Here is a 27,672-nt window from a genome sequence, read left to right on the forward strand (position 1 = left end):
GTGACATCTGTGCAGTAACATTGATTTTTACCTGCCTAATAGAATTTTAATTGAATATTATGAATACTATATGATATTATATTGAAATGATAAATTGCAGCTGGTAGTTGTTATTAGTGTTATATCTATGGATTCATAATTATGTCTCCCACCACACAGTGGTGTGGGAGACATATTGATTTACTCCAGTCTGTGTCAGTGTGTCTGTCTGTCACAAAGCTTGTCTGCACTCTAAGTCGATCATTTCTCATCTGATCTTCACCAAACTTGAACAAAATGTGTTTGACCATGAGACCTCAGCCAAGTTCGATAACTAGCCAAATCTGCCCAGGCACTTTTGAATTATGGCCCTTGAATTACTGATTGGATCCATTTGTCACAGCCATCGAGAGAAACTAGACATTTTTCAATGGGGTCCATTCATCAAAGCCATCGAGAGAAACTAGACATTTTTCAATGTTGCAGTTGTGGGAGACATGCGCTTTTCTCAAAAGCATCTCTAGTTAAATATTTGAATATACAGTTGAACCTGTCTGAATGGCCACCAGTATTAAGCAGCTACTTGCCTTAAGCAGACATTCAGCTAATTTCCCAAACTGACTTTGCTTTAACTTCAGCTTGTTTCAAGCAGTCACTTTTCTTAACCAAGCAGTTTGGGGAGACATAAGTTTTTTCCAGAAGCATTTTCTAGTTTTAACAGAATTACAGTTGTGTAGTATTTTCAGTCTTTACAATTGCTAGTTTGTTCCTTACAGTATTAACTGACAATGAGTGTGACATATTCATACATCAAACTTTCCAGCTTGGGAGTAGGCAATTTAAAGTTCTGAAACTTGTGTAGGAAGGTAGGTCGAACATTAGCACTTCCATGATTGACCATTGTAATCAAACATGTTCTTTCTCATAAAAGTGTTAACCTTCCTCACCCTTTGATTGTTGACAGTTTTGAGATGTGTTAGAAAACATCAAATACCTGCAGGTTCTGTTTGTAGTTTAGTAACCAAGTAAGAGGGTCAGTTTGTGCTGGAGACTAAAAACATTGGATTTTAATGCAATACTTAAAATTGTTGTACATAGATTCTACACTGAAAATATATTGCTATAAATATGCAATAATGTAGAAATTGTTCAGTTGTATATATCATGTTTAATGATGTTCATTGTAATCATTAGTGCATGATTTGTGCTTACAATGCATGGAAATCATTTGTGAAATAGCAGAAAGGACTTATATTTTATGTATGAGTGTTATTCTCACAGAAACTTCTTCCTCTATTGTTATTACCAGTTTTTAGCTCGACTTCTTGAAGAAAAAGTAGAGCTATTGCACTCGCTCCAGCGTCGCCGTCGCTGTTGGTTAATGTTTTTGATAAAGTCAGATATATTACTGTTACTATCAAAGCTATTGACTTGAAACGTAAAACAGTTATTTACTGTCAAAGTCTACACCAGGAGAAACAATTGCCATAACTCTGATTTGAATTTTGACAAAGTTATGCCCCTTTTTATGCCCCTGGCATCTACTGATGCGGGGGCATATCGTGATTGTCCTGTCCGTCCGTTCGTCCGTCCGTATGAGGTAAACCAAATTGGACCGTTTCTTCTAGCATCAATACCACTTGCTAGAATGACTTGATACTAATGCAGATGTAACCTGTGACCATTCCTCATCTTCAGACATCACCTGACCTCAGTTTGACCTTGACCTCATTCTGGACATAGGTTGCTTTATATAATATTCGAGGGTTCAACGCAATAAGGGCGTATCTACATATAGTTATTATATGTAGATACGCCCTTATTGCATTGAACCCTCGAATTATTATGGGCCATCTCTTGGTTAACCAAATGGGACCGTTATGTCTAGCATCAATACCTCTTATAAGAATGAATTGATACTAATACAGATGTAACCTGTGACCATTCCTCATCTTCACTCATCACCTGACCTCAGTTTGACCTTGACCTCGTTTAGGTTGCTTTGTATCGACAAGGATGCCACCAGGCCCATCAAGCGTTTATTGAACGCAGCTCCTTGTTAACTTAGAATTTTTTGGTTAAAGTTTTTGATAAAGTCAGATATCTCTGTTACGATCAAAGCTTTTGACTTGAAACTTAAAATAGTTAGTTACTATCAAAATCTTCACCAGGAGAAACAGTTTACATAACTCTGATTGGAATTTTGACAGAGTTATGCCCTTTTTTAACTTAGATTTTTTTTGTTAAAGTTGATAAAGTTTTTACTGGCAAAGCTCTAATTCAGAGTCAAGCACTGAGAAAAGTTGAGCGCGCTGTCATCAGACAGCTCTTGTAATGATAGCACTTTGCTTAAAAATCTTTCCTGCACAGAGTTATCCCCCCCTGATCACTGACAACACTTCTTTCATAAGAAATACAGACTTATATTCCACATCAGAGCACTGTACATTTAAGAATGAGATCGGATGGTATGGTACAGGTAAGTGATTTTGTATTTATGCTGACCTTTATTTCATTCTAAACTCATTTTTTCAAGAACTATAATGGATAAAAAAAAAATCGGGGATTAACCACATGGATGATTATGTCTTTTTTGTCTGTCCGTCTGAATTACTGAAAACTTGTTGGTTTGATTTTAATCAAACTTTGTTGGAAGGTAAAGTACAAGAGTCATTATTCCCAATTATCAGCACTTCTATTTTTGTGGAGTTATATGGCCCCTTAAGGGTTTGTTTTTAATGAAGTTTGTATGGACTACTTCTTTCATACCAAGTATGGGTCTGTAATAATCTTCACAAGCATGATTAGAGAAGGTAGTTCTGATTTGATGTTTTAGTGTTTTTGGCAGGGTTATAGGCCTAACTATAGTAAAGAAACCGGCGTGGGAGCCGTCTGGTCCAGTCGCTTAATTTCGGACTGGTTTTTGAACACTAATTTTTCACTTGGCATGGCACAGGTCTAAATTAAAGTTGGTTTCTGTTTAAATTTCATTGTAGATGTATTTTTGACATTTTGGTAGAAAAAATAGTATGAGTAGTACTTCCAGGTCACAGCAGTGTGATTTTGATGTGATTTTACAGTAAGCAAATGTGATGTGAAATCTCTCTTAGAAGATACATGAAACCTACTTTTTTCTTCATTTTATATCCTTGCATGTATCAGTGCTATACACTGGGCACGTTAAAGAACCAGGCTGTTTATTCGCAACGAGCTAGGCTAAGTTAGCCGGACAAGCCTGTATCTGATTTCTGATCTCTCTGTCGTAGGGGCTTTGTCTCACTCTGTCCCTCTGGTCAGATCGCTCTGTGTCTGTACTAGTAGAGGATGAATTATGCGCCCTGTGTGGCTGCATTTGAACTATGTAAAGCGCCTTTGAACGTGAAATTGATCATGAAAAGGGCGCTATATAAATCTGGTATAATAATAATATAATAATAGTAATAATATCAGTTTTATCATAACTCTTTAAAATGAGGTAGGGATTTGTTCTCTGAAACAGGTCTAGCTACGTTGGATAGCTCTTTAAAAAATGTCAGTTTTATATATATATACAGGGAATAATATTTACTAGTGTGTGACCTTATAGGCCTTTGAAATATCAAATAATGAAACTCTGTGTTGATTACTTTACAGAAATGATTATGTCTGGATTATACTCTGCTGAAATTACTGCTTGCAATTCAAGTTCAGTATTAAGGCTTGCATTGCTTATTATGTCTCCCACCACACAATGGTGTGGGAGACATATTGATTTACTCCAGTCTGTGTGTCTGTCTGTCTGTCACAAAGCTTGTCCGCACTCTAAATCGAACATTTCTCATCCGATCTTCACCAAACTTCAACAAAATGTGTCTGCCAATAAGTGCTCTGCCAAGTTCGATAACTAGCCAAATCAGCCTAGGCACTTCGGAATTATGGCCCTTGATTTACCAGAAACACTCAGATTTCTTGCGCAGTTTTACCCCTAAACCGGCGCCTATACTACTAGTAGTATAGGCATCCTTTTGGTGTCAAGAAAGTGCATACACATGTGGATTAAGTAAACAGCTAAAGACTGACTTACTATTTAGATGATTAGGCAGTTGTGGGAGACATGCGCTTTTCTCAAAAGCATCTCTAGTTATCTTGTATATTATGTTGCATATATAATCATTATTATTAGTTTGTCTGATTTTTGAGGTACGAGGTATTGTCGTCACTTGATTGTCGGCGTTGGTTAAGTTTTTAGCTCAACTATTCATAGAAAGTATTCATAGAATAGTAGAGCTATTGGACTCGCCCATGCGTCGGCGTCCGCGTCCCGATTTGGTTAAGTTTTTGTATGTAAGCTGGTATCTCAGCAACCACTTGTGGGAATGGATTGAAACTTCACACACTTATTCACTGTGATAAACTGACCTACATTGCACAGGTTCCATAACTCTATTATGCTTTTTTACAAAATTATGCCCATTTTTCGACTTAGAATTTTTTGGTTAAGGTTTTGTATGTAAGCTGGTATCTCAGTACTCTCTAATTGGAATGGATTGAAACTACACACACTTATTCACTGTCATGATCTGACATGCACAAAGCAGGTCCCATAACTTTATTTTGCTTTTTTTTTTTCAAAATTATGCCCCTTTTTCAACATAGAAATTTTTGGTTTAGTTTTTGTATGTAAGCTGGTATCTCAGTATCCACTAATGGGAAAGGATTGAAATTTCACACACTTGTTCACTGTCATGATATGACATGCAAAAAAAGTTGTTTAATGGAATGAATTTATATACTGAAAACATTTGGAGGGATCAGGGGTGGCTCTGGATATTTCTAAGCTGTCGCCAACACTTCGCCATTTGGCAATGCTTGGGCGCTATAGAGGTAGGCCACTGTGGCCATTGTGACATGTGCCGAAGTGAATTGATCATGAAGGGCATTATAAATCTGTAGAATAATAAATATAATAATTAATATCATTTTTATCATAATTTTAAAATCGAGAGAATGTTACTCAAAAGGTCTAGCATTATGGATAGTTTTAAAAGTCAGTTTTATAATATGTGTTACAGGAATAATATTTTACTAGTTGTACTATAGGTTGAAATACTCCAAATAATAAAAAGTCCTGTTATATTTTCAGAAATTTTCGTCTGGATATACTCTGCTAAATTGATCGTGACATCAAGTCGTATTAAGGTTGCATTGCTTTATTATGTTGCTCTACAACAATGCGTGGAGCATATTGATTGACTCCATCTTGTTCAGTCTGTTGTCAGCTTGTCGTCTAATCGAACTATTTCTCAATATTTCAAAACTCAACAAAAATTCTGCAATAACTATTGTATACAAATCATAGCACTTGATTACGGCTGATTCAGACGTTCTGCGCATTTTACCCGGGCCTATATCATTATATAGCAATGCCGTTTTGAAAATATATTTGGGATTATAAACACTAAGAATAACTTATAAGACTGATAGCAGTTTGGGAGACATGCGTTTCTAAGAAGGGTTTTAGTCTACTTGATAATTATGGCTTTTAAGTCATTATTATTAATGGGGCGGTTGCATTTTGATAGAAGTATGTCGTACTGATTGGGTTGGAAGTTTTGTAACATTGGCATAGTAGGCTAGGACTGATGGTGGTTACCAGGGATTTGTTAAGTTTTTATGACATGGTATTCAGCAACATTGTAATGATTGAAACTAACAGTTATACACTGTGATATGGACTACGCACGCAGGCCATAATTAACTTTCAAAGCCGACTTAGTGTAAGGTTGTATGTAGTGTCATTCAATAAAATGGTTCTCGCCACTTATCTACTTGCTTTGTTGCAGCGCCAAAACTTATTTCGCAAAATGATCCCCTTAACTAGCGCTGTAGAATTTTTGTATAATGGAGGATTTTGCGCCATGTCGATCGACAGCGCGATATTATACAAAACATTTGGAGGGATTCTGACCGGTCGTTTAATAAAAAAATCGCTTAATAGAGGTGGTCGCAAGTACAATTTCGACTGTATGTGCATCAATGTACCCACTGGCATTTAAAGTTGGGGGTGAAAACTGAGTTTTTCTTGCACTTTTGCACTCCGTCACTTGGAGATATATAACAGCAGCTGTCTCCAAAACGGGGATGCAAAGTACCATTCTGGGGGTGAAAAATCCCCATGCATGATATATTTTGATCATATTAAGAGATTAAGCTATAGGTAAGTACAATATCCTTTGATTTGAAAGATTTATCATTCTGTTTCATGCAGAAACATGTGGCAGGGAACAAAGAAAATTACTTAAAACGTTCCCCCTCGACATACACATTTCAGCTGTGGCATTAGATTGTAATAATATATCTCTGACAGTGATATTTTGAAACAACAAACACTTTCTGCATCGAGCAATGTCATCTCTCACATCTGTATGTAATTATCCCATCTATTTTAGGCAAGGAAGTTTTATCTGTTGTCAATGAAAGAATAAAAAATGATCTGAGATAGGTTATTTCTGGTTCCGTCCCTCCGTTATTATCTCAGAGCAGTAGAGTATCTGTAAGATCTGTATTGATTCCTTCTTTCTGTATCTGATATTGAACAAAAATTGACTCAGGCTAAGCCATTACTAGCAGCTTCAAAGATTTTTGGCAGAGTGAATTGTGCTGTGATATTATTTCTGTCGGATATTGATTGGTCACTGTAACATGGTAAGTCATTGTTTTAAAACTGTTTTGAAAGGACAGATGATTGGTTCATGTTTTTACTGGTTTCTTTGAAGCATCAATGATCTGCATTACTGATCTTCCCATTACAGTTCTCTGTAGTAAGAATGGTTTTTTGGAGGCTAAGCATAACATTTATTGTTTTTCTAGCTCAGAATACAACGCTGCTGATTTGGCTTTTTTTTAAATTGTCTATTAGCTGGACTACATGTCTGGAGAGCTATCCTACTTGTCCACTTCTGCACCTTGATTGAATTTTTGATGCACTTTCACTTCTGTTATTATCTGATGGATTTGACTCAAATTTAAAAAAAAGTTGTTCATCATTATCACCCACATCATATGACACAAAGACCATTACTGTAGCACCTTATTTCATGAATTATGCCCCATTTTACTTAGTACTTCAGTTTGTGATAACTTTCAGTCTATCTGTTATTTCTAAATGGATTTAATTTAAACTTAAAATATTTGTCATGTATCATCACCAATATTACATGACACAAAATCTAAAAATCCGGCTCAAATAGTTCATGAGTTATTTCCCAGTTTAGCTATAAATATATTTGGATGGTCGCCCTATGTCCATTGTCCTGGGTCAACATTTTTACATAAACATTTTGTTTTTCTGAAGCTACAGATCAGAATCTCCTCAAAGCTGGTCTGTGGGATCTTCTCTCTCAAGTTTGAACAAATAGTTTCACTAGTCTCCTTGCAGGCTCTGCCAGAGCTAAAAGTATAAAAATCTTTAAATGGCTTTTTTCACGTGATTCATTGCTGGATTGTCACCAAATTTTCACTCAGGCTTTACGAAGATTGGCTAGATGATCTCTTAGGACTTCCAAACTGAGCCATCTTGGGTCAAAAAACTAGATCAGTAGGTCAAATTATAGGAAAACCTTGTTTACACTTAATGGGTCACATTTTCTACGTTTTTCTTTATAAAATAGATGTAGGTCAAGTTCGAAACTGGGTGTTTTAAGGTTATATGATCTGTATCATTTGTTCTCAAATAGAAAAACCTTGGTAACAAACCATTGGATAGAAGAACATGATATCCCAGCATGTAACTCTTTCAGATTTGTTGATAATGGTTCTTTGGCAACCTTATTTTGTAGCATTGAAGTTCAAGGCCGTCAAGTGTCTCTTTGACTTTTGTTCCTGTCCCCTATTGACTTCTTGCCTATATGACTATGCATTGGGGGAGACATGTGCTTTTCTACAAAAGCGTCTTCTAGTTTAATGCATACTGCACATTTATGCTGCAGATACATATTTTAGCGTACATGTGTAGTTAAACGACGACTTACAATCATTTTCACATCAGCCAATCAGAATGATTTTGTAATCTAGACCAGAACTTCACTAGGGATATTCAACCAAGTGTTTTGTGTAACATTGAAAAAATGTAAACTACTCATTGTTTCTCGTTGTTTCTCTAAGATAAGAAATATTGAAGAAATGTGAACGGTACACAATAAAGGATAAAATACCACTTGTTCAATATCCATAGTACACATTTACAATCTGCACGTTTTAGGTATGAAATGCATGATTGAAATGGGTTAGTATATTTTCCAGTTCATGACCATGGCTCTTATAGAATACCTAGGGGTAGGGTGTAACATGTAGGCATTTTCTTTCTGGTCTGGTGCCAGTGGTAATCAGCATATAAAGACAGACAGACATACTGTTCAGATGATTAGGCAGTTGTGGGAGACATGCGCTTTTCTCAAAAGCACCTCTAGTTATGTCTCCCACCACACAGTGGTGTAGAGACATATTGATTTACTCCTGTCTGTGTGTGTGTGTGTCTGTCTGTCTGTCACAAAGCTTGTCCGCACTCTAAGTCGAACATTTCTCATCCGATCTTCACCAAACTTGAACAAAACGTGTTTGCTAATAAGTGCCCGGCCAAGTTCGATAACTAGCCAAATCAGCCCAGGCACTTCGGAATTATGGCCCTTGAATTAACAAAAAATGCTCAGATTTCTTGTGCATTTTTGACACCAAAAGAACCCCTATACTACTTTTATAAAAAAAAATGTGCATGCATTCTATAGTATATGAGTCCTTTTGGGGTCCTTTATGTGCATGTGCTCTATGTAAATAGTATATATAGACTGACTTACTATTTAGATGATTAGGCAGTTGTGGGAGACATGTGCTTTTCTCAAAATGCATGACGTTACGCCATCACTTCGGTTTATCAAAAGCGCAGAACTTCCTTAAGAATATCTTGTGAAACAGGTTTATTACTCCAAATATGTAGTTGGATTTTATTGTGTTTATACTGGAAGGAATTATGAGGTTGACATCCACAAAAACTTGTGACTGTTGACAAAAAAAAGAAAGTGGTCTTAATTTGGTGAAACTTTTTATGTGTAGGTAGAATTGATTTCTGTGGAATATTGATAATTGTTCCCTTTCATTGGACAAATCTCTTTCCTAATGGTAATTATTATTGATCATTGATAAAGGCTTGTGAATTAGTCCACCCACACTGTCAATATTTTATTCAAGATTGGTCTTATAAAGCTTTTGTTTAGACTTTCTGTTTTCCTGAAGAACATATTCTGTTTTCCCTTAAATTGGAATATATACGTCAGATGTTTTCAGTGTAGTCTCCAGTCTTAATCTAAGTACGTCACCATTGATTTACCTCCCAATTTCTGGTATTGATTATTGGTTAGCTTCTTTCAGATTTTACAAGAATACTAGCAGCCAAAGATCTGCCATTAAAGTGTATCAAATTGTCTTAATTGAAGTATGTTCTAAACTTGCCAACAATACCTAAGGCTTGTCAAGGCTTGACAGTTTCTAACTTACTAACACAATGTTGTTTTTAAATTTTGTTTGTTGGAATTTTAAAGGTTACAAGGCAGTGACATAATCTCTTGCATAATCAGACATTGTAGATGAATAGTAATTTAATTAACTTTTAAGTGAGGATAAAAATCATCTTCAGTAAGATTATATAACAAAAACCTTGTAGGAGTAAATCCTTGTAGTCTGGTATGTTTGTTATTGCTCCCTCAGCCACAATTTCTAGAGAATTGTATCTTGTGTAGGCGCAACCAAATCATTCTTTGAACATTCATTTTAAGTTCAAAGTAAAATGTCCATGGATTATATCCCCATTGGCCAAATACTTGAATATCATGCCCACAACATGATTTCGCAGAATTTTCATTTCTTTACAATGTCTGTGATAGATTTATTAAAACCAGTCTCAGTTCAACTTTCTTTTTTTTTTTCATCCCAAAGCAAAACTGCAAAGTATATATTTTGAAGATTTTTGTTCAGTCACCTTTACAAACCAAAGGTTCAGTGTGAGCTGTCTGTTTTTGTGGATGCATGCATCTTGTGACAGTTGTATGGCATCCACAATCTGTTTGTTAATTAAGACCCATGCAAGCAATTTTAGCCAAATTTGATTGGCCTTGTGATTTTGATCACTTTATATAATCATTATATCAAGAGTTATGACCCTTGGTTAAAGACAGATGTTATGCAACTTCATTCCTTCATCTGTCGCTATCATAGGTAAATGTAATGTGTTTGACCATAAACTTTTGCATAATATACTGAATTCTGAACAAAGTGGTGTGCGTACAGATAGTTTGGCTAAATTTTTGACCAAGGCATTGTTGTAGCTGGTCCAAACCCCAAGTATCTGTGGGTGAATGTATAATTATACATAATATTTAGATGAAAACCAATGATATAGGAAGAATGACAAGTTTACTTTTATGAAAACCATCATCCAGTCATTCATATCACAGATTTGGACTATGGCTGAAAAAGACATGGCAGTTTGAAATAAACAAGTGGCATCCTGTAGAGGCAGTAATATTAAGTTGACATCATTTACATATTACTGAATTATTTTCCTTACTAATTAGATTAATTTCGATAATTAATTAAGCTTAAGATGTAATAAGTATAATCATTTCTTTAGTTCTAGTTCTAAAAAGCAGAGAAATTATCTGTTCACAATTAAGGAAATAAGCTGAAATTGATTGATTAGAAGGCCTATTTTAATTTATGTATTCAATGGCATTGTACCATAATTTTTAAACATTATAAACTAGGCCCTTACGATACAATTCTTGGTAATCATAAAATACAGTAGAAATATTAATCATATATCCAAGATAACATTTAAGGAAAAAAACCACAAAAAGATAGCTAGCATTAGCTCCACAAACCAAAATACCTAACTGTCGATCGTGTCCTAAAACAATGCATAAAAATCTCTAAAATAGAATGGTTTAAGATTCTTCTTAAAAACATCAAAGGATTTCGACTGCCTAATACTCAAAAGTATATATCATTCCACACAGTACTAAAACTTCTGTCATTGAAAGACCTTCTTTTATTGAATTGAACAGTATAGCACCACTCTGTAGTGCCTGAAAACCTCAAACCTGGTCTACTGGGACAATAATTATGGAGACAGAAAACTTTTTTTCAGCAAACTTGATGTATATAATAATATAGCTTTTATCAAATAGAAAGGTTTGGAATGTAATTCTGGGTCACTGTGGTCAAGGTCATTGTTACATACAATAGAAAAAGGGTTTCTGCTGAATAAGTTTAATAGTTTGTAATGAGATTACTTAATTAATCTGCATACTTGGAATGTTCCTCAGTGGCTTTTAAATGTTGGACAAAAGGGTCACGGGTCAATCCTCTTTTTAGCTCATCAGATTTTTCGGAAAAAAATGATGAGTTATTGTTATCACTTGTTGTCGTCGGTGTTGACGTTGCCTGGTTAAGTTTTATGTTTAGGTCAGCTTTTCTCCGAAACTATCAAAGGTATTGCTTTGAAACTTGCAACACTTGTTCACCATCAATCGCTGACCCTGTACAGCAAGAAACCTAACTGCATCCTACTTTTTGCAAGAATTATGGCCCCTTTTGGACTTAGAAAATATCAGATTTCTTGGTTAAGTTTTGTGTTAAGGTCAGCTTTTCTCCTAAACTATCAAAGCTATTGCTTTGAAACTTGCAACAGTTGATTACCATCATAAACTGACTCTGTACAGCAAGAAACATAACTCCATCCTGCTTTTTGCAAGAATAATGGCCCTTTTTGGACTTAGAAAATCATTGGTAGGACAATATTTCTATTATACAGACAAAAAAATCAGATGGCAGTGCTCTTGTTTTGTAATAAAATAAGTCGCACCCGCTTTAGCTCATAGGTAAGAGCGTGGTCTACGGATTCGGTGGGGTCTGAGTTCGACCCTGGGCTGGCGTATTGTTCTCGTGACTATTTGATAAACGCTTGTGTCTGAAATCATTAGTCCTACACACTTGTTTCTTATGGGGGGAATATTGGCAGTACTTGGGGAACAGGTTTGTACTGGTACAGAATCCAGGAATACTGGTTAGGTTAACTGCCCGCCGTTACATGACTGAAATACTGTTGAAAAACGGCGTTAAACCCAAAACAAACAAACAAACAAACAAAATAAAATAAGTCTGACATATTGATTTCATAGGGTCTAGGTCAACATCACAGTTACCTAGATAGATTTTTTTTCAATGGTGGTTTTTGGTTAATAACTTTAGTTAGGATTGACACCAAATGGCTTTGGAATAATTTATTTGGTGTCACTGTTACTTAAAATAGAAAATGGTTTATGCTGATATCTTTTAGTATGGGTACAGCTATTGTCAGCAAACATTGTGTGTAGGTAGCTTTTATCATAGACAGAGGTTGGGAATATATTTGGAGGTCACTTGGGGTCAAGGTCACTATTACATAAAGTAGAAAAATATCTGCTCATTTACTTTATGAATTTGTATACTTTGAAAGTTGCACCATGGTGGAGAGGGCTAAAGTGTTGGTCTAGTGTACATTTTATAATGTGGAATGAATGGGACACAGTTCAAATCCTGGTCTGAGCCTTGCCACTTTTTTTTTCACTGAAAAATAGTCATTGAGATGCCATAGGATCAATGTCAAACTTGAGTTGAGTCAGAAATGACATATGGCAATGACATATCTATGTTTATTGTATCTGTACTTTTGAATAACGTAATTGGATACAGTCAGATATGTATAACAGAATATGACCCTTTATAAACAGAACATGTTGGGGTGATGCAAAATTTGAAAAATCTGGCTATCTAGGAATTTCCATGTTTTAACATTTCTTCTTTATAAGTTAATTCTTATTCATCCTTTGCACAATGTTCAGGTTCTTCATTTGCATGTAATTCATTGTTGATTTAGGAAATTCAATTCAAATGATTATAGTAGAAATTAATTGAATCAGCAGTTTTGCTTTTTGTTGCCATAGAAACAAAATTGGCTGTCATTTTAATCAGATATTGAAATTTTCATAACTTCTCAGAAAATTCTTTCACTGTCTTAATTGAATTTAGGAGACCTAGATAATAGAATGAACACATTCAAGAACAATGTTGCCTTTTACACTATAGAAACAAAGTGTAGTCTAGAACAGTGTTGCCTTTTACACTTTAGAAACAAAGTGTAGTCTAGGACAGTGTTGCCTTTTACACTATAGAAACAAAGTGTAGTCTAGGACAGTGTTGCCTTTTACACTATAGAAACAAAGTGTAGTCTAGAACAGTGTTGCCTTTTACACTATAGAAACAAAGTGTAGTCTAGGACAGTGTTGCCTTTTACACTATAGAAACAAAGTGTAGTCTACACTTTACTAAATACATCTCAAGTACTAGATGCATTAATTCAGTAAAATGATCCAACATTAAAGACCCACTACAACATAGTGACCTACTTTTTCCTCCCGCATGAACTTCTGAATGATGAAAATTGTTCTGATAATAATGATATAATATATCTTTCCTATGTTTGATGAACAATTTAGGCCCTCCCTGGATTAATATATTTTCACAACTTCATCTGCTTACATTTTCAGTCAATCTCTATTCAGTATGGTTGTTAACATAAAACAAGTATTTATTTTACGTAGTAGAAACAAAATTTGTTCTAAACTCTACTTACCGGTAATACATCAGATACTGTGCATTCTGCTTCATTCATTCAATAAAATGTTTAGACATAAGACACATTGTCTTGACCTAATTACTGTCACTGTCAGTTTGCAATTAGGTACTTGTATTTCTCATTTTTTTTCGTGCAAATCATGTATAATTACTATCACTGAAATTGGTGCACGACATTTCCTTGAAAACTATTTTGTAGATAAGACATTTTGTTGAATATAGCAAATCGTCAGCACTACATTCTGTGAAATGTGACATTTCGTGGAATACAATATCTCTTTAAATTATGCCAAAAGTTTATTTTGATGTTTTCAATATTTACCATAAATGTACCTCCAGTTGAAGAGCTGAATCACAAAACGATTATTTTAGTATCAAAAAAGGAATCAGTATTTCATTGACACATTATTAGCAAGTAAAAAACTGTGGTGCTTCCATATTGAATATTTTGCACTGAAACTAGTGCAACAATGAACAGTTTGAATAACGTGGAGTTAACTAATTACAATGGTGATTTCTACTTACCTTCATATCAGGAAATTTTCAGTATCATTTTTAGCTCATCTGGTTTTTTGAAAAAAAAAAGATGTGTTATTGTCATCACTGTCGTTGCCTGGTTAAGCTTTATGTTTAGGTCAGCTTTTCACCTAAACTTTCAAAGCTATTGCTTTCAAACTTGCTACAGTTGTTCCCCATCAATAGCTGACTCTGTATGGCAAGAAACGTAACTCCATCCAGCTTTTTGCAAGAATTATGGCCTCTTTTGGACTTAGAAAATATCAGATTTCTTTGTTAAGTTTTACATTTAGGTCAACTTTTCTCCTTATTGGTCAAAGCTATTGCTTTAAAACTTGGAGCATTTCAGTTGCCATTAAAAGCTGACTCAGAATAGCAAGTACTGTAACTCTACATTTCTTTTTGCAAGAATTATGGCCCCTTTTGGACTTAGAAAATCAGATTTCTTGGTTAAGTTTTGTGTTTAGGTCAGCTTTTCTCCTAAACTATTAAAGCTATTGCTTTAAAACTTGCAACACTTGTTCATCATCAAAAGTTGACTCTGTACACCAAGAACTATAACTCCATCCTGCTTTTTGAAAGAATTATGGCCCCTTTTGGACTTAGAAAATATCAGATTTCTTGGTTAAGTTTTGCGTTTAGGTCAACTTTTCTCCTTAATGGTCAAAGCTATTGCTTAAAACTTGGAGCAGTTATTTGCAATTAAAAGCGGACTCTGCACAGCAAGTACTGTCACTCTACATTGCTTTTTGCAAGAATTATGGCCCCTTTTGGAAAATCTGTTATACAGAGACAAAATTTCACGCAACAGATGAGTCTGAACACTTCTATACAGTTTTCACAGTTTTATGACCTGGCGTTAATTTCGGATAATTTAATCAAGTGCGCTTGGCAAAATATTGGTCAGATTATCATATACATAGTGGTATTTTCCCTTTTTTTTCCGGCTATGTCATATCTTACGAAATGCCGGTTCAACAACGTGTTAGAGTAGACAAACTGTTGAGTCTGTGAAATGTCATGAAAGCCATGGAACACAAAAGAATACAGTTATTTTGTGGCTAGTGTTTAAAGAGGCCAACAGATTAACTGTATTCTTTTGTCCACCAATCATTTTGTAGAGTAGCTGTATTATATCAGTATTATTAGACTGATTTTCACAAAGTTCATATGGGAGGAAAAAGTAGGTCACTATGTTGTGGTGGGTCTTTAAGATACTGATACTTTACACTGGATATTTATTGTTACCAGGCAATGAAAGATGTATGATTCAGAAATGCAGTTCCAGAGTTAGTATTATGTTGTCCTGAGTCAGTTTTATAACAAAAACATTCAGACATATCATACTGACCATTGCTGTCACAGTATCATCAGTCCAGATCTTCTGACAATATTAGCTCATTCCAGATAATTGATTTCTGGGTTTTTAAGGTGTTTAAAACTTTTTTTTGTGTCAATGATTATGAAAATGTCATCCATAGAATTTCAGAAAACATTATTTAAAAGATATTCTCAGTCTCTTTCACTCTTTACTGCTAGTGACAGTGTGTCAGTAGCTGTATTTGGTAGCATTCCTCTTGAGGCAAGTTTTACAGGCATAAAATATACATTCATTTGGGATGTACCAGGATATTTACCAATGAAAAATGGACTACTAGACATTTGCACCCACTGCTTATTTTAGGAATAGACATTTGCCCAATAATATTTTTGTCCTGTAAGCTAGTAGATATAAATGTTGTTTTTTAGCTCGACTATACGAGGTATGGAGAGCTGTCCTACTCGACCGGGCACCGACGTCGGCGTCCTTCCACATCGCACTTTGGTTAAAGTTTTGATGCACTTTCACTTTATCTCAGTAATTACTCAATGCATTTGTTTCAAACTTAAAATAGTTATTCCTCATCATCACCCACATCATATGGCACAAGGGCCATAACTCTCATGCAAATATTTCATGAATTATCCCCCCTTTTTACTTAGAATTTTAGGTTAAAGTTTTTATGCACTTTCACTCTACCTCAGTTATTACTAAATGGATTTGATTCAAACTAAAAATAGTTGTTCCACCTTATCTCTGACATCATATGACACAGGGTCCTTAACTCTGGTACCAATATTTCATGAATTATGCCCCCCTTTTACTTAAAATTTCAGGTTCAAGTTTTCATGCACTTTCACTCTTATCTCAGTTATTACTAAATGGATTTGATTCAAACTTAAAATAGTTATTCAACTTATCACTCACATCATATGACTCATGAGCCATAACTCTCACACCAATATTTTATGAATTATCCCCCCTTTTTACTTAGAATTTCAGGTTTAAGTTTTGATGCACCTTCACTCTATCTCAGTTATTACTAAATGGATTTGATTCAAACTTAAAATAGTTGTTCCACCTTATCTCTTGCATCATATGACACAAGGTCCATAACTCTGGTACCAATATTTCATGAATCATGATGCCGCCTTTTATTTAGACTTTCAGGTTAATTTTGATGCTTTTTCACTATATCTCAGTTACTACAAAATGGATTTGATTCAAACTTGAAGTTGTTATTCCACATCATCATATGACAGAAGGTGCAAAAATCACTCTTGCACCAATATTTCATGAATTGTCCCCCTTTTTGCTTAGAATTATACTTATTTAATGTTCTTTATCTCTCTTATTACTTAATACTTTTGACACAGACTCAGGCTATTGTCCAATATCTTCATTCATATTGGAGTCATTAAACACTAAGTGACAGCTCCAGCTTCCTCAGTTGTGTCCAGTTTCACTATCCGGCATCAAAATAGTCAAGCGCTGTCTCCTGTGACAGCTCTTGTTTTTTTTGTTGTTGTTTTGTTAAAAGACAATTTCCAGTTCAAATGTCTTATCTACCATTTCAACTGAGGATTGGGGGCAAATGTCAAGCAGTACACTTTTTCATGGTGGGTGGGGGGTGGGCAAATGTTTGGATCCTATTCATCAGAGGTTATGTTATTTAGATGATAAATGGCCAGTTTTGTCAGGTATTCCCGATAATTGTTATTCTATGGATGTAATTAACCAGAAATGGTAAAATCTATAAATCTATACTCCCGAATGTTTTGAGCCGATCCCCAGAATCTCTCAGCATCAGTTATTGGGCAAGTATGGATTTTTGCGTAGTCTCGTTTAATAGAGAAAGTCGTATAGGTACATAGTAATTCAATGATTGCATGAGATAGGAGTGTTTTAGATTGCTTCCATATTTAACACTAAAACATAACACTTCGCTAGAGAAAAAGTGCTGGTTATATAGGATTTGTGTACCTACATATTTGGACTTGATAACGAGGTATTGTAACTTGAATAAAAAATTGAAGTTATGTTTTCTCACAATTATTTTAGTTCCTTTGCTCCTGTCAGATTATAAATAAGAAAGTTGTTTTATCATACTATCCATCTATTTTGTTAAAGTTGGATGTATCATTTTGAAGTGATGGCGTGTTTGTTTCTTTGTATATTCTGTGTGTTATAATTCCTGCCTCAAGTATATGTTAAAAGTCATTCAAGGTTTTGACTTCAAACTTGGCATTATAGGCAGGTGACAGTGGGACCATGTGCAGAGCGCAAAAACAGGTTGACAAGTCAAAGGTCAAGGTCAAAATGGAGCTCAAAAGTTATATCTGTCTGTCATATGTTGTATCATACAGGCGCATAGCTTCCTTTACACAGATACACAGCTGCGTAGTGAAAATCTGGCAACAAGTCTATATCATACAATGGAGATTGCTTCATACGCAATCATTGCTTACTTCATATTTTGTTTGAAGGTTATAGTAAACTCATCTGGACAAGCAGATGTGTTCGTTTTAGCCTCAGTTTGTTCTAAACATACAGCGAACATGTTCCTTACCTAGGCATTATTTGTACAGCAAACTAATTTATATAATTAGTTGAATTAACGTGCATTGAAATTCACCAAAATTGTCTTTGTAGTTTTATAATAATTTAGGTACTGTTTTGCAATTAATAAATTTCATTATCCTACTATTTGATTGCTTATTTTTGTAATTATCCTGGCCATGTGAAATATTACAATCATACACTGTCTGTGCTAATGGTTTAAGGAGGTAATTCCTGTAACAAAACTATAATAAAATGTCAAAAATTGATAATATGTTGGTTGAGAAATCGGCAAAGTAACATTTTCAAGTCTAAAAGCTTTTGAATAGGACTTTTTGTATATCACTTCAGACGTAATTTGTCAGCATAACAACTATTACTTTATTTTCAGGTATCATAGATAAATCTTTTAATTGTACTTAAATGTATGAAGTTATCAATTATTCAATAGGCACAATGTTGTACAAAATAAAATCCAATAGAAATCAAATAATTACACCTAATTAAATCCTACGGGTATTGCCGTGGAATGACACCGGTACAAGTCATACGATACTCGTATTAGTACAGTATTTGACAACCAATTTACAGTGACATAAATAACGCTCTTTCTTAATATTGGTGATTACATATTTTGCAATGACCTAATAGGTAGCTAAATAACATGTATTATATTTTAAAACACCTTAAACAACATTCTTAAAAATTATCAAATCAAGATTTCAGTGTAATACTTGGTTTAAGATGTTGTTCAAATAAATCAAGAATCACACTGTTTTTAATTAATATTTGTTTTACGATTCAGTATTGATGGTATGTGTCTATCCAATATGCTAATGTTAAAGCCTGAAAATTTCATACTTTCGCACTTCGCCATTGTGGTCTCTCATTTTGCTTCTCTATCATGGGCACGAAGCGCAGGATCATGATGGCAAAGCTCCAAATCATGATGGCGAGGCGCGAGATCATGATGACAAAGCACCAAATTGAGAATTTTTTGTAATTTTTCACTTCGGCATTGTGATCTGGCGCTTCAAGCATCGCTCATATGCACAGGTGATACGCTAAGTGCTCTCAGCGCGAAATCATGATGGCAAAGCCATCGTTACCTTGCACTTCGCATATCACTAGAGAAAGTGATTCATGAAGCACGAAGTGTGACATCACGATGGCGAAACTGCGAAATAATTTAAAAGGTGTAAGAAACATTTTGTAGAATACTGTTTAAGTTGAAAATAAGATAAGGGAAATACCATTAACCAAGTTGATGTAATGAATACGCTACTGTCCTTTGCTGGAATGCTTTCCTTATGTAAGGTATCAGTTTTATATTTGGTACATTTGTAACAGTATCATGAAACTTAGCATATCTTTGTTGACTAGTATTCAGTTTTGAGTTATGGCAAAATATATTTTAACGACTATCGTGTATATACTTAAAGACATATCTCTTGAATGATATATCCAGTCATAATGGTATTTTGAAAGTGTGTTACCATTAACCATCTGTTTTGAATAAATACTTGCACACATATAACATGGATCAGTGAACCACAGATTGCACGTGCAATATTACGCGCATACCTAGTAAAATGATACATTTTACCGTATTTTCCCGAATTAAGGCCCCCCCTCTAATTAACGCCCCCCACCCATTTTGGAGGGGAAAAAAGTCAACAAGAACGGGAAAAAATCACCTACCTCATTTTTATAAGTCCACATAATAAGTAATTTACAGTACTGAAGTCCAATGTATTAAAAATTAAACACACTTTTAAACAGTCCATGTACCGTAAGTCCAAAACATTTGTACTAAGTACGGTACGTAACAGAAAATTAAACGGTAAATACATTTTTGATTTGTTTTTACACCACTCGCGCACACGCTTCCTGCCGACTTTAAACAAACTTGCAGCAATGTGTTTACGATATACCCTTTTCTTCGGCAGTTTTAAGAACGTTTAATTTAAAAGCAGGCACAGCAGCGTGTCAAACCATTGACATTGTGTATTGCGCAATTAGCTACCCGCATGTACTAAGGAAAATGTTATCGGAGTACACAGCTGTTTGGGTCATGACGTAATGTGTAGTGTCGCGAGCGTGTCAAAAAGCCAGACATGAAATACACGAGGTACCGTATTTAAATGCATAAAAGACACACTGCATTAAATTGGATGCCAAATAATTACGTTTTTGGGGGATTAAACAACACAGAAACACTTTACAGCTAGTTTGAACGATGTTTTTAAGTTTTGTAAAAAATTTTCATTTTTTATTTTTTTACCTCAAATAAACGCCCCCTCTTTGGAAAATGTAACGCCCCCGGGGGCGTTAATACGGGAAAATACGGTATATGAAATATATAAAGAGAGAATAAGGTTTTCGTGTAATGTTTTTGCTTCAGATACAAGCCAAAATGCACCATTAGCCATTCTCACATTAAAAAAAAATCAGGGGGAGGATACCCGACTCCCCCCTCTCATTACCTCTGCGTACTATGAAGAATGCCCCAGCTATGCGCCTGTCATATCTAAATAAGCATTTAAAGTATTTACTTTAACCTTGGCAGATACAGTCCATAAAATAAACAAACGTGTTTGTAAACATGGACGGATCAAAACGGAAGGGAAAAAAGCATTTTATAGAAATATTTCGATGGCAAAATACAATACATATCGTAGCCCTGACCAACCTATAAACCGGGCCAGTCTATTTTATAAGTACAACAACACGGTTGACCCATTTAAATGAGTTATAGGTAGATAGCAATGAGACAATGTGCATAGTACATGAAGCAGGTCAGTAGGTCAAATTTCAAATTCACACATTGAGCTGAAAGATGAAATCTGTCTGTCATATTTCGTGTCTACAGCAATTTGCTTAAGGTATAGGTCCATGTTTTGGAGAAAAAAGTTCGAACGTCATCAAATCATAGAAAGTAAGCATTGTTTTACATGAAAATTTAACAGCGTATAAAACATTTATATTATTCTACAAAACCATTGTCAATTTACTGACCTATGTATTGAAATCCGGAAAGGGACTGCATGAAGGGGCCACACTTCTGGACAGTTCAGCGCCTTTAAAAACTCACCATTTATTAAAAGATGTTACATGTCTTCGTTTTGATGCATTTGCAACATCGTGCGAGTGTTTAAACTTTACATAACTAGGTAAAACATCGTTTTTGACAATTGTTTACATTTATTTCTTTACAAATGGCATTCTTATTTAAAGGGCGACAACTCATTCAGAATATTTTAAGTACCCAACACTATAGGAATGTATTGGTCAGATAAGTTGTGTGTCAAGATGCTGTTCATTCGTTAAAAAAAATCTGTTGTTTTGTGATATACTGCTAAACCTTAAAGAGACGCCACAGAATAACTGTATTCTTTTGTATTTCCAGGATGGTAATTATGTCTCCCACCACACAGTGGTGTGGGAGACATATTGATTAACTCCTGTCTGTGTGTCTGTCAGTCTGTCTGTCACAAAGGTTGTCCGCACTCTTAAGTCGAACATTTCTCATCCGATCTTCACCAAGCTTGAACAAAATGTGTTTGACCATAAGACCTCGCCCAAGTTCGATAACTAGCCAAATCGGCCCTGGCTCTTCGGAATTATGGCCCTTGACAGTAATTAATGAATCACCTAGACTCATAAAAATGCTGGAGTATTCATTCTCAAACATGCACCAAAAACCATTCATCTTGTCCGCACTCTAAATCGAATATTTCTTGTCCGATCTTCACCAAACTTGAACAAAATGTGTTTGCCAATAAGTCCTAGGCCAGGTTCGATAACTAGCCAAATCGGCCTAGGGTCTTCGGAATTATGGGCCTTGACAGTAATTAATGAATCACCTAGACTCATAAAAATGCTGAAGTATTCATTCTCAAACATGCACCAAAAACCATTCATCTTGTCCGCACTCTTAAGTCGAACATTTCTTATCTGATTTTCACCAAACTTGAACAAAATGTGTTTGACCATAAGTCCTCGGCCAAGTTCGATAACTAGCCAAATTGGCCCAGGCACTTAGGAATTATGGCCCTTGAATTACCGAAAATTGGCCTTTTTACTCCAAAATCAGCCTTTTTACTCTTCAAAGGTCTATTTGTAATGAGTAAACAGTATAAAAAGACTGACTTATTATTTAGATGATTAGGCAGTTGTGGGAGACATGCGCTGTTCTCAAAAGCAGCTCTAGTTTTACATGCTTTGCATGAAAAAATTGAGAAAAACAAATATCTACTTACAAATTGACAGTGCTACATATAAGGCCAAGACAGTATGAGTGCTTTTAAAACTATACTGAAAAGTCATTGGCCGAATAAGTTAGCAGATGAAGTTGTAAAAACACAATAATTCAGGGTGGGCCAAAATTTCTGCTAGTAAAGCCATATTATAACTGTGTTATCAGAATGATTTTCATGAAGTTCATGTGGGAGGAAAAAGTATGTCACTAGGTTGTGGTGGGTGGGTCTTCAATAACTTTTAAAGGTATTGACTTTAAACTTGGTACTTAGGTAGATAGCAATGAGCTGATATGTAGAGCAGATTAACTGGGTCCATTGTAACAAATTTAGGTCAAAGGTCAAATCTGTCCTTCATATTTTGTGCCCAGAGCATAACTTAAAAAAGCGTTCGAAGTATTGACATGAAACTTGCCATATAGGTAGGTCCTGATGGGAATATGAGCAGACTGCATCAACTGGGTTGTATCGAAAGGTTAAGGTCATGGTTAAGTCTGTCTTTTATATTTCATGTTTTGAGCACAGTTTAAAAACTATTTAAAGCCATGCTCCGCGGCTATTCAAATTCTATTGTGTGTATGCAACCCATGATTACAATAGCTAACAGTTAACGGCCACACTTAGCACGCAAAACCACAAGTATTTTATATAGAATTTTATATAAAATTGACTCTATTTTGACAGACGTCACTGTTCATAGTCAGGATTTTCATGCTTTTTCAGTGACAGTTTAAGGTTAAAAGGTAGGACTGGAGCAGGTCTTTAAGGTATTGATTTAGATGGTGGTGAGGCAAAGTGCAAAGTGTAACAATCCACATTACTCCTTTCACCTCCAAGTACTCTTTTCAGAGCTCCTTTTGGCTTGAAATTGTTTTTTCTCCATAAAATTCATTGTTCCACATGAAATTGTGATATTTTGAATAAATTGAATTAAGAATTTCAGTATTTGAGGAAGGGAGCTGTATAAAGGTTTGGGTTCATTTACATAAAACATTTCTTTTATTGAAGATAGAAATTATTTACCTTTTGTTTACTTTTTTGACTTCAAATGCATGATATTATAACACTGTAGCAATAGATACTTATGTATGATAATAGAGCACATGTAAGATAATTGTTTGTATAGCACATGATTGTGACATTGTGTAAAGAAGGAATGTGGTAGCAGATGGTGACACCAGTTTGTCATATAGGTTTTACCAGCATATTGCTGTAATCAGATGGTGATTTGACACCAATTTGTCATGTAGCAGCATATTGTTGTAATGCAGTAATGCTAATAGGTGCATTTACACTATCATGTCGTTAAATGTTCTGCTATGTAGCCTTCCAACAGAATTGGGAAATTTAAAAGTATATGTTACGTTTTAATATCTTGACTTTAGAAAGACAATAACGTTGCCATTGTAATAAACACTGTTCGCCATTAGTTCATAACACAGGTTTTTAATTCCATATGCTGAATCCAGACTTAATTCTACGTTTTCGAGATAAATGACATTACACCGTTACTTCCGGTTTATCAAACATGCAGAACTACATTAAGCTTAAAGCCTGCAGTGGGCAAACTTCATAGAATGAATACCAAAGGTCAGCACAAGACCTCTGTTACTTTGTAGTTAATAAGTCAATGGGAAAGGTCACATTGACATTGAGACTGAAAACAGTTTCCAGTCAATATCAAACTTGAAATACTGTTGAAAAACAGTTCTAAAGGAACAAACCAATAGGTAATTACGTGTGGAAAGTAGATGACACCTGTTGTTTTGGAGGTCAGGACAGTTTGTTCACTAGTTATGAGCAATTCGGTCCAGTAGGTCAGAGGTTTAGACACAGTGACCTTGAGACTAAAGGATTTCCAATCAATAACCAAAGAATAATTGTACCTGTGGTGATCACACTTTGTGCTACAGGCTAGTTTTAGCAATATTTTGATAGTCTTTTAGTTTTTAGCTCACCAAAGCATTTTTCTAAGGTGAGATTTTGTGACCACACTTTATCTGTCAACTGTCCAATCATTGATAGCAAAAGTTTTACTTAAACACTTCCATTGACTTCAGTTTAGAGCCTCTCTATATGTTTGAAAATGGCTGTCTTGTTTAGCCCGCCTGCTTAGCTCAATTATGGGAGAGCGCAATTCTTTGGATCGGTGGGGGTTTGAGTTTGATCCCAAGGAGAGGTGTATGTTCTCTGTGACGATTTGATAAAAGACATTGTGTCTGACTTTTTACAGGTTTGTACTAGTACAGAAATCATGAACACTGGTCAGGTTAACTGTACGCCTTTACATAACTTAAATACCAAAAAACAAAAAAGAAGGAAAATTGCTGCCCTGATATTAGTATATAACTTTGCTTGCAAAAATATTCCTTGGATGAACATTTACCAATGATGACCATCACGATAATTATAGGTTATTAGCAGAGGTCGTGAAAGCTGTCGGACATGTCAGGTAAATTTTGATCCGATCTGCCGCGATATATCAAGTTCACAAGACCGAGTGTCCGATAAAAAATGCTGGTCAATATGATAAAATAAGAAGAAAGTCCTCCACGATTTGCCTAAAGTTTGAACAAAACAAAAAAAACTCATTATTATTGTAACATGGAATCCCAAGAAATTGTTGTCAAACGAAATTTTAGTAAGCGCTTGTTTGATTGGTCCTTAAAATAGAAACAGTGGAAACCCCTCTCGACATCACTACAATTCTAAGAACGCACATATCATTGGATGCATTATTCCGAGTACACATTCAATTTTTCTACAGATAGCATGGTAACCAGACGGGAATTCCCAGAAATTCCGAGGTCATCTTTCTCTTTTAATGCCAACATCAACATGACTCCGTGTTTTGAGTGAACAATAGACATTGTACATAAATGAACTTTGTGGGGGAAAACACAGCGATGATATAAAAAATGAATATGAAAACTTAATGTCTGAAATCTGTTTTAATTGATAAGTGGAAATAAACATAAGGGATGTAATGCTTCAGATTCAGATATCAAATTTATTTTAAAAAATTCGGTCTGGTAAAATATTATCCAGTCCTGTAAAAAATAATGTTTACCAGACCGACTGTCCTGTGAATTTTCAGGGTCTTTCGTGACCACTGTATTAGCTTTGTGTTCGGAAATATGTACGAGTTCTGCAGCGGAAATATTGCGCAACTTTAGGAGCACAGTATTCATCCACTAAATAACAAGTGCATATGTCCCATTGCAAAGCTAATAACCTTTTTATTACATACGTATCTACACATATAAATATTATATAATTATCATGAATTTGTTCAAGAGCAAGAATGAAATGGACAATACTGAACTAAATAAAAGAATGCAATGGCTGACATTAAATGATGTCATGCACCAGATACGAAATTCAGGCATCTGAATATGGAAAAATATTGACATTTCCAGTTATATTGTAACTTGATGAGGAATAGAAACATGGATGTAATAAGTAAAATTATGGCCGCCATGTTTTGGTCCTAAGTTTATTGAAGACTCTTTTGAAAATCATTTTGTCAGACACTTTTCAGTTTCAGAATAATTTCACACAGCAATTCCTTGCCTGACCCTTGAAATAGCTAAATCATGATGATTTGTTAAGAACAATAGCCTCAATGAAACATGTTTGAGTTTTGAAACTCAGGTGAGTGATCTGGGGCCATCATGATTTGCACTTTTTCAGTTTTTGATTCAGTTTCAGATTGATATTGTCAGATATTATTTATATTTTTTGATATTTTTCAGATGGCTTCCGCAAATGATTCCAAATGGCAGAAGGATGCTGCAGATCAGAACTTTGACTACATGTTCAAACTTTTAATCATTGGAAATAGTTCTGTTGGAAAGACTTCATTCTTGTTTAGATATGCTGATGATTCGTTTACATCAGCATTTGTTAGCACAGTTGGCATAGATTTTAAAGTAAAAACAGTATTCCGACAAGATAAACGGGTCAAATTACAGATATGGGTAAGTGGTTTTATGAACATAATTAATATAATAGTTATGACAGTATGTGTTTTCCTTTGTAGAGTACCGCTGATAGTCCTGTAGAAGTATCTTTGGTTTGGCATACATAGAAATATTAAGTGATGTATATGCTGTACAGAAGGGACAACTAAATTTTGCTTGAAGTGCATCATATACAAATGCCTTTAACCTTTCTCCAGATTGTTTCTCAACCCCTGTAATATATTGACAGAATCTGAAAAACTTTGCCAAGCTTTCATGAATTATGCATGGTAAAGACTGATTGCAGTTCGCCCATCAGGCACTGTGTTTCCCAAAAGAAAATTGTTTATTACAGTAAGACAAACCAGTATTTTACCAGACTAGATCTCATAGAGAGTATGGTAAGTCACCAGGGCTACATTAGCAGTATATTACTGATGGGAAGCTGAAAGATTAATATTCTTCAGGAAATCAATTATTCCTTTCAATGTTTGATTTTTTATGTTCTTTAGACAGTATAGTGGTCTTAGAGAAACGAAATATACTGCTTTGTATTCAGCCCTGCTCTTTTATTGCCTTTTCACTGTACCAAAGCATCAATTAGGTCTATTGATATCTTAAGGCTGGGAAAAGACTGGGAAAAAACATTTCTGCCATACATTTCAATGATTTGTTCCAGGCATTTTGTCCCTGGCTTTTCTTGAGTGCTTCAGCTTTGAAAGTTCTGTCAGTAAAGTTGCATCCATGCAGTGAATATACTAGCTTTTCACTGACAATGTGAGCTGTTAGTTTAGCTTGATGGTCTGGCTTCAGTTGTCCATCGTACATTGTCCTGCATCAACAGTTTTATATGCCTGTTTTGGAAAAATAGAGTATCTTCTTCTCTGAAAAGATCTGTCAGAATTACACCAAACTTGGCTGATAGCTTTTGTGTGGTAGTGTATATTTATGATGTGGCTAGCTATGTATACATGTATTAGGTCAGCCTAACTGTATTTATATAAAAACATTAATTTCATGTTTATTGTACCCCCCCGACAAAAAAGTTCTAAGGGGTGTATACTGGTTTCAGGTTGTCTGTCTGTCTGTCCGTCTGTCCGTAGACGCAATCTTGTGCGCACCATCTCTCCTTATCCCCTTGACAGAATTTAATGAAACTTCACACAAGTGATCAGTACCAACAGTAGTTGTGCATGGGGCATGTTAGGTTCTTTTAGAAAAAAAATTTGCAGAGTTATGGGACTTTGTTTTTTTGTTACTATACTATATACATAAACACAATCTTGTGCGCACCATCTCTCCTCGTCCCCTTGACACAATTTAATGAAACTTCACACAAGTGATCAGTACCAACAGTAGTTGTGCATGGGGC

At 35.1% G+C, this 27,672-nt stretch overlaps 1 protein-coding gene across 4 annotated transcripts in view; it reads left to right on the forward strand.

The window, feature by feature from the left end:
* The window catches only part of LOC123525359 (ras-related protein Rab-3), a 65,496-nt gene that overhangs the window by 15,082 nt on the left and 22,742 nt on the right, over window positions 1-27,672 (forward strand). Inside the window, exons 1-2 of one of the 4 annotated variants that reach the window (XM_045304334.2) lie at window positions 2,359-2,458; window positions 26,094-26,318. In XM_045304334.2, coding sequence (XP_045160269.1) covers window positions 2,435-2,458; window positions 26,094-26,318 — 249 coding nt within the window. In that variant the 5' untranslated portion in view covers window positions 2,359-2,434. Of the gene's footprint in view, window positions 1-2,358; window positions 2,459-6,576; window positions 6,664-17,390; window positions 17,529-26,093; window positions 26,319-27,672 lie in introns of those variants that run through there. The other 3 variants (XM_045304335.2, XM_045304337.2, XM_045304336.2) reach the window with 3 other exon arrangements.

The sequence above is a fragment of the Mercenaria mercenaria genome, chromosome 3 (assembly GCF_021730395.1).
Source record: "Mercenaria mercenaria strain notata chromosome 3, MADL_Memer_1, whole genome shotgun sequence".
In the NCBI taxonomy this organism is placed as follows: domain Eukaryota; kingdom Metazoa; phylum Mollusca; class Bivalvia; order Venerida; family Veneridae; genus Mercenaria; species Mercenaria mercenaria.